The sequence below is a fragment of the Scyliorhinus canicula genome, chromosome 1 (genome assembly GCF_902713615.1).
Source record: "Scyliorhinus canicula chromosome 1, sScyCan1.1, whole genome shotgun sequence".
NCBI lineage: Eukaryota > Metazoa > Chordata > Chondrichthyes > Carcharhiniformes > Scyliorhinidae > Scyliorhinus > Scyliorhinus canicula.
In genome coordinates this window covers 35,664,203-35,679,256 of record NC_052146.1, presented here as the reverse complement: position 1 = coordinate 35,679,256, position 15,054 = coordinate 35,664,203, and the positions used below count along the sequence as shown (strand labels likewise).

Below are 15,054 nucleotides of genomic sequence, written 5' to 3'. Positions count from 1 at the left end.
CTTTGCTGTGCCTTATGTTTTGTCCAATCTTCTGATCTATCTGGCTTCGTTCAATTATTTGCTTTTCCTCTAAGTTTGATGCGACCGTTAACCTTCCTAGTTTAAATTTATTTTTAGAGTACCCAATTAAGGGGCAATTTAGCGTGGCCAATCCACCTAACCTGCACATCTTTTGGGTTATGTGGGTGAAACACACGCAGACATGGGGAGAATATGCAAACTCCACACGGACAGTGACCCAGGGCCGGGATCCGTTATCCTTCCTAGTTGACCATGAATGGTGGGTCCATCCCTTCCATTTCTTCTTACTTCTTGGAATCCTGTGAATTCTGAAATATCCCCTTACATGTTTCCCACTGCATCTCTATTGGTCTGTCCTTTAATGAGGGGATCAGTCTGCTTGCCATGTTTTATCAAGCATTTTTTAATGATCCTTTATGATCAAAGTGACCCTGTGAATAAACAGCTGGTTCACAGACCTGCTTGCAAAAAACTAAACAAAGGGGGGCACGTGGCACCTGTGGTGATTGTAGATCTGAGTAGATGCAATACAACTGAGCAAGCACTAGAGGGAGCACAGGAGAGCTATAAATACACCGGGACAGGAAGTGAGGACACACTTCACGGAAGGCAGAACTGGTAGCAGGACACAGACACAAGCAGGCAGCATTTGAGGTAGCCGTAAGTTAAGCTGTGAAGACAGAACAAATTCACAATAAAGCATCTTCTCCACCTTTGAGACTACGAGCTTTATTAAGACACGAGGAACAACACAGCACCGTGGTTAGCACTGGGACTATGGCGCTGAGGACCCGGGTTCGAACCCACAGCTCCATGCCAATGAGGAGTGGAGGGACACCGTCTTCCCCAGGATGGATTGCAGACTCAAGCCTGCTCTCCTGAACATTGCCTGGGGAGGAGGTGGCAGAGGCGGTCACGCTGCCAGTCTCACCAGGAGGAAACACCTTATGATCCAGAGGTGTGGGGGCAGAGAACCAGGGAGGGTTCCAAAGGCTGCGGTGCAGGTGTCCCCTGGTTGCGGTGAGCACTGCTGATACCCTGCTTCCTCTGCGATCAGGCAGTGCTTCTGAGGAGTGCCAACACTCCTGTTTGAGCTTGGCCCTTGATGATACAGCTTGGGTATAAGGGTGTCCAGACGGGTGGCCTGGGTCAGCTCCCAGATGCCCGGAGGCCGTCTGTGTGTTAAAGGACACAGGCAGCACTCTGCAGTGTGAGCAGCCAGGAGCATGTAAGAAGCACCAAAGGGGTGCGTTTAAAAGACAGGCGGCAGCCATGTCGGTCTGAACCAGTACACCCTGATCCCGAAGGGAGCACCCAAAATTCACAGACTTGGAACCATGTCACTACCAGCTACAGCCCGTGGCCGGGCAGCTATCCCACCCAACAGACTTTAATAGTGTTTAGGTGCTTTTGCTACCCATCCGCAGCCACGGCACGCTGTCCACATTTTTCAATACTTCACGCCTCCAAGACCTCTGCCTGAGAGGAGCGGAGCATCAAGGAAAGGTGGGTCAAACCCGTATCCAACCCGCTAATCACATATAAATGCATGCAAACGCTGGTTTTGTATGCCACCACCGGCACTGGGCACAAACCTCGTCATCACCACCAGCAAGGGACCAGAACATGGTGCTCGAATTGGCGCTGGGCGCGCACTGTAATTTTGACTAGATGCTCGCTTCTCTGCCTGATCGCGATTTGCGTTGGCGTGGGCATGGGGCAGAGAATTTTGTGCAATATTATCAATGTTCTTCAGAAATTAAAGTATTGCAGGGCAGCACGGTGGCACAGGGCTGGCACTGCTGCCTCACAGCGCCGAGGACCCGGGTTCGATCCTGGCCCCGGGTCACTATCCGTGTGGAGTTTGTACATTCTCCCCATGTCTGCGTGGGACTCGCCACCCCCCCCCCCCCCCTACCCACCCCCCCCCCCCCCCCCCCTCCCCACCCCCCCACAACCCAAGGATGTGCAGGCTAGGTGGATTGGCCACACCAAATTGCCCTTTAATTGGGTACTCTAAAAAAAAATGTTTTAATGAAAATATTGCTCCTGTAGTGAATTTAAAATATCATGTCCTAAGTCATATTGTGCCACACACTAAGGGGCTAGTTTAGCACAAGGCTAAATCGCTGGCTTTTAAAGCAGATCAAGGCAGGCCAGCAGCACGGTTCAATTCCTGGACCAGCCTCCCTGAATAGGCACCGGAATGTGGCGACTAGGGGCTTTTCACAGTAACTTCATTTGAAGCTTACTTGTGACAATAAGCAATTTTGATTTCAGTTTTCATTTCACATGCTAAAGACGTACAGTTAAGGTTCTGAGTGTAAAGAGAACAAGCTCTCCAATAAGAGCTGTTATTTGTGGGTGAGAGCTTAGAAATTGAGAATGAACATGAATCATGCTAAGTAATGTAAACATTACACTACTGATGGAAGTTGATAACATTTTCAGCCTCTGTTATAGAAGCCATGCTCTGAGCATCATTGGACTGGATCCAGTGATCCAGCATTACTGTAATCCAACTCTCCCTGACAATGCTTCATTGGACTTCATTTTAATGAACAGCAGGGAAGCAAAATCTTTCTTTATACTTGTGCCATGTATTGTTTTCATTGCCGAGTTATTTTTGACCCCAGAGAATTATGTTATTAATACAAATGTGTTTGTCTGGGATAGATGGTACTTTTCAGATGTACTCAATAAAAGCAACATAAGACTCCCTTCCTTTGCTTAACTACTGCCGCTGTTTATTTAAAATGGGGCATCGGCTCTTGTGATATGGTCACTGACCCCAAAGGGCTATGTAGAGCAAGGGTTTCAGATCATACTGACAGTGGGGACTAGATCCGAAAGATTTGAGCCAGATATTGTGACACCTCCAACAGCTGCAATAACACAAAAATAAAAACAGTTTCCCAATAGTCACGTCTCCATCAGCAGCTGCCTGACAGTCAAAAAAATGAGACTATCTGGTGGCCCCTGCTGCTTTGATGTGAGAGAACTTGAATGGAATCCATTGCTTATTTAATATAGTGTTGCAGATGTAAGTAGCTTCAATTAGATCATTCATCCTGCTGAATTGAAAAATTATACCTATATAAATATTTTGTTTTAACAGGTGTAATGGATTTATGCCAGTCAAGGAAGATGAATTTTAATAAGTGTTAATTGATTTTCCATGTTTCTTTTCCTTTTAGAAATTTATGCCACTTTGACCCTTTAATATAGCGTTAAAAACTTCCTGCTGTGATAAGTATATTTTGCTGCCTGTAATGTATACCCATCAGTAATAAAGGTTCAATTGGCTAGCAGCACCTTAATATTGGAGAAATTGTTTTGCATGCTGACTTTTTCACTGGCATCAGTGAATAGAAAGAGCCATTCCTAATTGCGATTATCCTAACGATGAAGTACACTGTACATGAGTGTAATTGAAGAACATTATATGTTGCTATTAAAGAGATCCATCTTGCCGGACGATCCTGCTCATCAGATCTGGAGGATGTTAGATCTGTGAGCACTTGGAAAATCATCCTTCAGAGAGCTGAATGCCCGCTGACAGAGTGCAACATTCAAAGCGTTAACTGATGAAATGAGAAACAAGAATTGTTTGAATGCCTGAAGAATAATTACGTCCTAAAGTCATGCACAAACTGGCCTTAAACTACTATCAGCATTCTCCCAATTTGCTGCTGTAACTTCAGCAGGCGATTGGCAGACTCCCCAGAGAAAATAGCTGGCTTATATTGGTTTACACCATTTTGGAGTGACGCTGCTCTCTGTAGTCACCGCAGGAGATTAGAAGTGCAAGGTCAAAGTTTCAGGGTCCTGTGTATAGAATTCTCATTCATCTTCACATGCTTCAAGTTTATTCTCATTTTAGACCTTTCTCCCGTTATATCATGAGGAAGAAAGCAGTTGCATTTATATAGCTTCCCGTGATGTCCTTAGGACATACAAAAATAAACTACTGTTGTGCTGTAAGCAAACATGGCAGCTAATTTCTACATAGCATAGTTTGACAGACAACAAATGAATGTGTGAATGAGCAGGACAATCTGCTTTGGTGCAAGAGGTTTCAGTTTCTGCAAGTATAGGAAACAGTTTGCATCTTCCTGGGAAGATATGATGAACAACAGTTAGATAGTTTTCCAAGTTAGGGTTGCTGGGGTTGTACCTTATGATGCAAGTTAAATAAATGGTCGAACTGTGTGTGGAATTTAATATCTGTTCGCTGGTTACTATGTGCATTCAACAGTACAACATTCAGAAATGTTGATGCTTGCTCTCCAAATTGTTGGTGCTTCTAATATGTATGGAGTTTGCCATCAGTTATCAAAAGTTAAAATGGAATATTGAGCTAGCCCTTTGGCGTTGACCACCTGATGCATTTTATTGTGTTGATTTGTCAGGTTCGCCGGGATTTCTGGGTCCGACTGGAGCAGCAGGTCTTCCTGGCGGGAGAGGTTTACCAGGTCCCCCCGGTCCCCCAGGACCACCTGGACCTGCAGGCCCACCACGTGCTGACATTCCTTATCCTGGATCAGTTGACCTTGGATACACATCGACTAACAATGGCAAGTATAAGTTATAAGTTGCCATTCTTCACGGTCGTCACATATTTTAGCCTTACATCCAATCCGAACAATCCGGCTTGTAAAGAATCAATGGTTGGTTTCGTTTGATTTATTAAAGTTGCAGCTAATCATTTTCTGGTGATTTTATGGATAACCTGAAACAGGTCAAATTCTGTTTTGGTGATTTTTGTTTCCGGTATTTAGCCGAGAGACTGTTTTACCCACTTGCTGTACATCGGCAACTATATGCCGGCTCATCCGAATCACCTCCATGATCTTGGCAAATTCTGCCGGTATTCCCAGTCTCACGTGATGCAAATTTGTTCATTTTGACTCCGTTCCTCGTGGGCATCGATCCTCAGTACAAAATCTCATTACGTTCAATAATGCTTTATGCAAGGCACGGCAATCATTCAAAAAGCATGTAATGGTGGTTAATTAGGAAGTGAAAAAATGTACATTAGCACATTTATGGACAATTCAGAGGATGAGATTGTTGCACAAATCAGGGAGTGTTTTAATCTGCACATGCGGCTGTGTTCTATTTGATCTGGGAGCTCTTGATGACAATAAATGGTGACAAAGGTAATACCTTTCGCTTTGATCATTGAATGCATTCCCATACAAAGCAAATATCATGGGCGGGATTCTCCGGGCCGAAATCCCGATCGGCGCAGGGACGGAGAATGGGCATCAAACCCGAGGTCGGTGTCGGTCCCACCAATCGCGCACGTGCGGTCGAGGTGACGCCGGTCGGGGCCATTGAAAGAGGCCCACGTGGCGATTCACCGAGTGCAGCTGGCCGAGTTCCCGACGACGTGGTTCTCTCATAGTTCCACCCGTCAGGAACTCGACGTGACGGCTGTGGACTGGTGCGGGGACGGGGGAATCATTCGCCGGGGGGGGGGGGGGCCTCCAGGACCGCCAGGCTACCGATCAGGGGCCACCAATCCGTGGGAGCGCGCAATCTGGGGGGGATGGGCCCTATGTTTTCGGTGCCGTTCCACATTGTGGGTCGGCCATGTCGCGTGGGGCCGACCACTGTGCACATGTGCGAACCCCCGACCGGAAGTGCAGAGCCCCTTATCGGCAGCCAGAGATGCGAGGACTACTCTGGGGCCCTGCTAGCCCCCTGCAAATCAAGAATTCTCCAGGTAAGTCCAGAGTGATTTGCACAAGTTTTTTCACGGGCATGGGGACATAGCCCCTTATTGGAGAATCTCGCCCCATAATCTTGGGATTTCTTATTTCCATTTCAAATTGATTAATGAACTTATGATTAGGAAAATACCCATTGCATATCAAGGAACTAAAAGACATTCATGCATTGATGACTGCCATTGGTAGCAACTTTCCCCACTACCCACTGGCAGTAATAATGAGAGAGTTGGGGAGAGAGATAAACGATCCGGGGCAAAATTCTCCCCTACCCGGTGGGGCGGGGTGTCCCGGCGTAGCGGAGTAGTGCTAACCACTCCGGCGTCAGGTCTCCCCAAAGGTGAGAAGGCCATTTGGCCCATTGAGTCTGCACTGACCCTCCAAAAAAGCACTCCCCCCAGGTCCAGTCCCCCACCGCATCCCTGTAACCATGCGCATTGATCATGACCAATCCATCTAACCTGTACATCCTCGGACACTAAGGGGCAAGTTAGCTCAGCCAAGCCACCTAACCTTCACATCTTTGGACTGTGGGAGGAAATCGGAGCACCCGGGGGAAATCCACACAGACACGAGGAGAAAGTTCAAACTCCACACAGTCACGAAAGACTGGAATCGAAAGTTGGTCCCTGGCTCTATGACGCAGCAGTGCTCACCACGGTGCCACCGTGCAGCCACTGTCATTTTACAGGGCAAAGATTTGTGATGTTTTGTTCGTTAATATATTAACATATTTAAATCCAAAACAGCAATCGTCCAAAGATCCCTGACTGCAGAATTATGTCACCAGCTAAGCCATGATGGGCTAAGCCATCAATTTGGCCAGCACCAGTCCAAAACCAAAATCGTCCGCTGTTGTCAGCCTCTTTTGCACCCTCCACACCTTCCGGTAAATATTAGGACCAATGTAATTCATGTTCTCCAGATCATCACTTGGCAACGGGAACAGGTATATATAACGTGATCTACTCTCTGCTAACTGAGTGAAGACACTTCCTCCACCCAACCAGGGGCTGGTTTAGCTCACTGAGCTAAATCGCTGGCTTTTAAAGCAGGCCAGCAGCACGGTTCGATTCCCGTACCAGCCTCCCCGGACAGGCGCCGGAATGTGGCGACTAGGGGCTTTTCACAGTAACTTCATTGAAGCCTACTCGTGACAATAAGCGATTTTCATTTCATTTTCATTTTCATCTGTTCACAACATATTAATTTAACAGTAAATTACTTTTTGCTAAATGTTAATTGTTAACTACAACTGTGACAGGCAATTACTCATATGCACTATCATGCTTTGTTCAAACTTCAAATTTTCATAACTAATTCACAACCAGTTCGGGTTAAAGCTTCATACTCACCTTATTTTACGAATGTATCTTAACATCTGACACTCTTGCTGACTGCCTTTATAAATGCACCGCACAGTTTAATACAGAACCATATAGACTAAAAAAGACATCTGATCCGGTTTCTGGCCCAGAAATAATTGAGTCTCAGCAAAGTTGGTAAAGTGTCAATTTTGTATCAGTTTTTTATATTTTTTTAGTATGTTGTGATCTTGTTGTTTTCTGGGTTGAGATATTGGGCTGGGTTCTCTGCCCCACCGCGCCACATTTCTATTTCACCCCGCCGGCAGGATGCTCCGTTATGCCGGCCGGTCAATGGGGTTTCCCATTGTGGAGCAGCCCCACACCCGGGCTGCCGGCAAAACGGAGCATCCCGCCGGCAGAGAATCCAGCCCATTGTATTCAATATAGTGAGTAGATGCCATAACTATTCGATGGATTCTGATTATTGTAACTTTTGTTTTCGTCACACTATTCAAATTATTCCACTAGTTGAAGTACATTCTTATAATCAAACCCTGCCATTTCATAAAACGTTTAAAACCAGTAATCTATTTACTCTTCAAAACAAGAAGCATTTTAACGATATAGTCATTTTGATTTTACTTTGACACGGGGCCAGATGCAAACCCCTGATGTTCTGTAACCTTCCTTCACTAAACAACAATTAAACTTTGGCCACAGAACCTAATTGAAAGAGTTTGCAAGCAACACCAAGTAAAGGCTGATCATTATAACCATGTTCTGGAGCTGCATGACCGATGAATAATGCACAGGGTAGGGGGGAATTGACCACTCAAGCATTAATAATCTTCATTAGTGTCACAAGTAGGCTTATATTAATACTGCAGTGAAGTTACTATGAAAAGCCCCTAGTCAGAGGGCAGCACGGCGGCGCAGTGGTTAGCACTGCTGCCTCACGGCGCCGAGATCCCAGGTTCGATCCTGGCTCTGGATCACTCTCCATGTGGAGTTTGCACATTCTCCCCGTGTTTGTGTGGGTTTCGCCCCCACAACCCAAAGATATGCAGAGTAGATGGACTGGCCACGCTAAATTACCCCTTAATTGGAAAAAATGAATTGGGTACTCTAAATTTATTTATTTTCTTTTTTTAAATGCTGCTTGTCACCACATTCCGGCACCTGTTCGGGTACACAGAGGATGAATTCAGAATGTCTAAATCACCTAACAGCAGATCTTTCGGGACTTATGGAAGGAAACTGGAGCACCCGGATGAAACCCATGCCGACACGGGGAGAACGTGCATGCAGACTCCGCACAGACAGTGTCCCAAGACGGGAATCGGACCCGGGACCCTGGCGCTGTGAAGCAACAGTGCTAACCACTGTGCTACCGTGCCGCCTCCTCAATGACCTCTCTCTCATCATCCTTCTCCTCACCCTCGTCAACCACAAAATCACTGAAAGGATAAGTTCCATTCCTCCTTCTCCCTTTTCCTTCTCAACGTCATGATCTTCCTCCTCTTTTATCGTTCACTGTCTCATGTTGACGTCAGTGTAAGGATATACTGTTGCTAATCGAAAGTATTTCTCAGGCAACACCCATTGGTTTCTGTTACAAACACATGCTGAAGTTCTTGATGTGCTCCAGGCTGATAAAATAAAACCTCATTTGTATGAAACTTTGAAGCAAATGGACGATTGAGATACATCTGGGTAAGATTCTCTGGCCTCCCCCAGGGCCTATTTGCCAGCGGCGGGAGGCAGCCTGCGTTAGCCAACGGCAGCGGCATCTTCTGGTCCCACTGCTGTCGATGGGATTTTCCATTGAATCCACCCCATGTGACTGGGAACCCGCGGAGGGGGTGCACTGTCGGAGGGACCGGGACATCCCGCCGTTGTGTACAGCCGGAAGATCTCGCCCTCTATCTGAAAGATGGGAAAACTGTTCAGATGTGATTCTGCTGGAATGTCGTATGATTTCTCTTTTCTGTTTCGCGTAATGTGAGTGTATGTGTAGAACTGATTGATTTTGCCTCGTGTGAGAAGAAATAGTCTAAATGTCCAATGATTCTTGGATCACAATTAATGAACTTGGTCATGCAGTAAAGTGCTCTGTTGTATATGTTTTAGAGAAAAGGTGAAGTCGCATTAGCCAGAGGGTTCTTTACCACCAGCCTATGAGCAAGAAAATGCTACCTTTGTGGATGGTTCTCTCATAATTTGGCTCTCAGCGAGGAACAGACGCCCCCCAGCTCCAAACTTGGCTATAGCTTTCACCATTCTAAATCATTTATTAGTGATACAATCTTTTTGCCAAGTTTCACCTTCACCCCACCACCTCTTTCTCTGACACCTACTCCTTGAAGCATTTTCCTGTCCAAAAGCAGTCTCTTCTACAATTTTGTAGAATTCCTGTTTTCACCACATACATCCTGCCCGTCCCCACCGACCAAACCTCACATCAACTCCCTCACCAAGGTATCATCCCGCCTCTCTTCTGGCAGCGCCTGCACCAAACAACTCCCTATCATTGGTGATTACAACCTAAACCTCACCTTCCCTCTCACTTGACTAGAGTCCCATTGTAATTTGAACCAGATATTCACATTTATTATGAATCCTTTTGATAGTGGACCAGGTAAGCACCTTGTAAGTCAAAGCCAGATGCAAGACTTCAAGCTGCTTTGTTTCAAAGCTGGTGAACACGCAGAGTCACAGACAAATTCACTTAATTAAATTACTACAACTTGTCTCCGCATGCAAAATAATGAATATTCTGTGCCTGCAAAATAGGCCACTGATGGATCATCATCTGTAAACATGTGCTCACACATCTCTGGGATCTAACTGGCTTTGGGTTAACATTTTTATAATTCTACCTCACCCATGCTTGTTGTACAATCCCTGCACACACATATTCAATTGTCACTGTGTTTTGGGGGAAATTCAGTGTAGTTAATTGCCTTTTAAAGCAATTAACCACCATTTCAAACATTTATTCCCCCCACCACCGATGCACAGCAGCAGCAGTGTGTCTACCATGTGCAAGATGCACTGCAACAACTCGCCAAGACTTCTTCGCCAGCACCTTCCAAACCTATGGGGCGAGATTCTCCGCAAATGCGGAGAGTCGTAAAGGCTGCCGTGAAACTGGCCGTGTTTCACGGCAGCCTTCACGCCCGTTCCCGGGACCCGATTCTCCCCCCCATCGGAGCTAGGAGCGGGACCCCGGGAATCACGGTGTCGCGCCTTAATGACCGTCGTTAAGGCCACGCACCAAGCCGGCTCCAACCCGCGCATGCGCGGGTGACGTCATCACGCCATTGACGGAACCCGCGCATGCGCGGTTTCGCATCTCTTCACCGCCGCCCGACAAGATGTGGCAGCTTGATCTTGTCGGGCGGCGGAGGGGAAATAGTGCGTCCCTTTTGGACGCAGGCCCGACGATCGGTGGGCACCGATCGCGGGCCTGTCCCCTCCTGAGCACAACGGTGGTGCTCCCGCCCCAAACGGGCCTCTGAATGCTCCAAACGGGCATCCAGAACCCGTTTTTACGACGGCAGCAAGCAGGTGTGTTTGCTGCCGTGAAAAAACAGGCGTAAAGGCCCGGCCGCTCGGCCCATCGGCCGCGGAGAATCGCCGCTCGCCGTAAAAAACGGCGAGCGGCGATTCATGACGTGGGTCGGGCGAGGGGGGGGGAGAATAGCGGGAGGGCGCAAAAAATATTGGGAGGCCCTCCCGCTATTCTCCCAACCGGCGTGGTCAGCGGAGAATCGCACCCATGGCCTGTACCACCTAAAAGGACAAAGGCAGCACATACATGAGAACACCACCACCTGCAGATCTCCTTGCATGCCCAACACTATCCTGACTTGGAACTGTTATCACCCTTTCCCCACTGTCATTGTGTCAACAATCCTGGAACTCCCTCCCTAACAGCATTGTGGGTGTACCTACACCACACGAACTGCAATGGTTCAAGAAAGCAGCTCATCACCACCATCTCAAGGGCAGTTAGGGTTGGTACTAAATGCTGGCCTAGCCAGAGACACCCACACCCCATGAACAAATAAGAACATTTCTGTATGTCAGCTAAAATTATATGGTTAATGCTGTAACTGAAAATGTTTACATTATCGGCAGTGCCGTTGAAATCAATGATGTGGAGATGCCGGCATCGGACTGGGGTGAGCACAGTAAGAAGTCTTACAACACCACGTTAAAGTCCAACAGGGTTGAAATCAATGTATGTTGATAAAAAAATCCCTGTTTAGCATCATGCATGTATTTGCCTTCAATTATTTTTTTTAAAAAATTTAGAGTAACCAATTAATTTTTTTCAATTAAGGGGCAATTTAGCGTGTTCAATCCACCTAGCTTGCACATCTTTTGGGTTGTGGGGGCGAAACCCATGCAAACACGGGGAGAATGTGTAAACTCCACACGGACAGTGACCCAGAGCCGGGATCGAACCTGGGACCTCGGTGCCATGAGGCCGCAGTGCTAACCACTAGGCCACCGTGCTGCCCTTGCCTTCAATTCTAACTGAACTTAATAATGATGGCGCCACATTGCTACCAATCACTACAACACCAGTTATTTTTGAAGCATTCCGATACAGAGTGGCTACTGATCTTAGATGGATGGCTGGTTTGTGATGTGAAGCCATGCCAACAGCGCGGGTTCAATTCCTGTTCCGGCTGAAGTTATCCATGAAGTTCCCGCTGTCTCAACCTTGCCCCTTGCCTGAGGTGTGGTGACCCTCAGGTTAAATCACCACCAGCCAGCTCTCAAAAAGGACAGCAGCCTTTGGTCCTCTGGGACTCTCAGTTCAGATTTCAACTTGGCTGCTACCTGGCTGGTATTTTAACTGGCCTATGTGAAAGAGAGGAGGAGGGAGGAAAAAGCTCTCCATACATCTCGATGCATGCATTGTGTGGAACTGTTTGTAAAGTTACAAATTTAAATGTTCAGATATTGGGGAGGGGTGAATCACTGATCTCAAAACATTTAAATTAAAGACTGAGGAGGGTACCAAGTATGCAGAGGTGTGAACAGACCCCTCCTCCAAATCTTTGAAAACCAGATTTGATACAGCGCTGAATTTATTTTATCTCCAAAAATATATCTTTTACATAAAATCTGCAAAAGTCCATTAAGTAACAGTTCAAATTTGACATTTTGTAAAGTGACATTACAGATTATATTTACAATATATATTTACATTTCATGTCAAATACTCTCTGGTGCATACTTCCATGGATATTTTATACTATCTCCATGATGTACAATGGCAGGAGGGCCTTAGACTTGGGCTTTCTCCATTGAGCCTTTTATAGCAGCTGCTCCAAGCTTTCATGTGTCTCTCAACACATAGTTCTGGACCTTAAAATGTGTGAGTATGTAAAGTTTTGGGCAAGCCAAAGAACGTCTTTCACTGACCTGATGGTCCTCCAGCAGCAGTTGATGTTTATCTTGGTGTGCGTTCCTGGGAACAGCCCACAGAGCACAGAACAGAGCGAGAATGAGGTGTGCATCAGTCCCTTCCCCAATGCAGCCACCTCAAGGGTAGTTATAAAATCATAGAATCTCTACTGTGCAGAAGGAGGCCATTCGGCCCATTGAGTCTGCATCGGCACTTGCTCCGATAGAGCATCCTACCTATGCCCAATCCCCCACTCCTAGCCCCGTAACCCCACCTAACTTTGGGCAATTTAGTTAATTTGGCTCATTTACCCAACCGGCACATCTTTGGGCTATGGGAGGAAACCAGAGTACCCGTAGGAAACCCACGCAAAAACGGGGAGAACGTGCAGACTCCGCACAGTCACCTGAGGTCAGAATCAAACCTGTGACACTGGCGATGTGAGACAACAGTGCTAACCACTGTGTCACCATGCCGCCCCACGAAGAGGGGCTACTGCTTCCTCAATTGCACTGGACTAATCCTCTTCCAACTCTTTCCGAAGCTGCTGAAACACCCTCCTTGATAAACTCCAACAACTGCTCCCCACGCAGTGGGTAGGCGATGGCGACGCTCCCAACTCTGCCATACTCTCAGTTGCTGCACCGCACAGATCCTCCATCTCTTGAGCCAAGGATTTAGTCGACTTTTACTGCGTGCCGTAACCTGCCGACATTCCACTTTGGAGGAGAAACCAACTCCCTCCACTTACTCTGCACTTTTTACAAACAAAGTGCCCATTAACCAGGTGGAAAGGGCCAAACCCCAAGCTTCCAAGCAGAAGTCACCTTCTGTAGTATGTGGAGACAGTTGGTTGTGAATTATTTTCTAAAAGTACTCTTGCACAGGGGCCAGCAAATTGTGCACCTTCTCAACCCCCTGTCTTCCTCCCAAGCAAGATCATATTTGGCACAGAGGTGACCATCTAGGAACAAACTATCCTCTCCTGAGGCGGTGGGCTGCCAAGAAGTGCTCTTGGTTCTTTGTTGTTTCTATGGTGCGAAGGTATTGGGCTATTTGTCTGTTGCAATATATTCACTTCGATAGAGAGAATTTGAGGTAGAAATTTGGTAAACACATATTTTTTGGCACATAAGTAACAAGGGGAGACAGTGGCATAGTGGTAATGTCACTGGACTAGTAATTCAGAGACCCAGGGTAATAATGCTCTGGGGACCAGGGTTTGAATGCACCATGGCAGACGGTAAAATTTGAATTCAATAAAAATCTGGAATTAATGACCATTGTCGATTGTCGTAAAAACCCATCTGGTTCACTAATGTCCTTTAGGGAAGGAAGTCTGTTGTCCTTACTTGATCTAGTCTATATGTGACTCCAGACCCACAGCAATGTGGCTGACCCTTAAATGCCCTCAGGAATGGGGAATAAATGCTGGCCCAGCCAGTGACAGCCACATCACATGACCCAAGGCTCATCCGAAATTGGGTACTCAGTTCAGTTACTTGCACAGTTCTAAGGCATCTCATAAATTCCCTATTGATTAATATTGTGCCATTTTCCTCACCAGCAACAAGCCTCATCCAAGCCAAGAGGAGGAAAAGGGGTGTTAATTGCAGAACAGCAGTGAGTGATCATGAGCACTGTGGGGCCAAGACTGACACTCCTGCTCCTCCTGGCTCAATGTATTGGCCTAATAATTAGCTGGCTGTATTGGTGACAAACTATTTTCTGGACCACATCCATGCCAAGAAAACCTGAGCGGAGCCGCCCAGTTTCTCAGAGGGATCCTAAAAATGTGCCAGGGCCTTTATTCTCGCATGGAAGGAGCCTCAAGCTTCTTTTAGGTGGCTGCCCCAGATGCCTGAAATTTGTCCATAGGCAACTTGGTGTCGGGGGGGGGGGGGGGGGGGGGTGGTTTGAGTGCAGAAGTCATCGCGTTTGCTTGGAAAATGGGCGTGAGAACCAATTCCTACCCAGTTTGGTTCAGTTTCACGCTTAATTCTTTGCTGCTGAATCATCGGGTTCCCTGGAGTTGTTGTGTGCAGTTCTGTGTTTCTATTAAATGAACGATCACAATTCGGCAGTTACAAATCTTCTCATGCCCTCTTGTGGTCAAGATGCAAAACATAATGGAGAGGAAAATAGTGGCCCGCAACTTTAAAGACAAAAATCAGCACATACGAAACTGTAATAGACAACTTTTGTAAATGTATCTATATAATATATTATCTATGAGGACAGCATGTGGCACAGTGGTTAGCACTGCTGTCTACGGCGCCGAGGACCCAGGTTCAAATCCCGGCCCGGGTCACTGCTTGTGTGGAGTTTGCACGTTCTCCCCGTGTCTACGTGGGTTTCCCACAACCCAAAGATGTGCAGGTTAGGTGGACTGGCCACGCTAAATTGCCCCTTAATTTGAAAAAAATAATTGGGTACTCTAAATTTATTATATATATATCTAAAATTATATAATACGTATATATGCTCCTTTCTTAGTATCCCTTTGCTTTGATCAAATACAGCATTCAGTTCTACAATAGCCTGGTTAAAGTAAGTGCATGTGATT

The 15,054-nt window shown here is 46.6% G+C and overlaps 1 protein-coding gene across 2 annotated transcripts in view; it reads left to right on the top strand.

The window, feature by feature from the left end:
- Positions 1-15,054, top strand: part of emid1 (EMI domain containing 1) — a 441,840-nt gene that overhangs the window by 374,336 nt on the left and 52,450 nt on the right. For both annotated transcript variants that reach the window (XM_038783630.1, XM_038783542.1), the window contains exon 7: positions 4,434-4,598. In XM_038783630.1, coding sequence (XP_038639558.1) covers positions 4,434-4,598 — 165 coding nt within the window. The remainder of the gene's footprint in view (positions 1-4,433; positions 4,599-15,054) is intronic.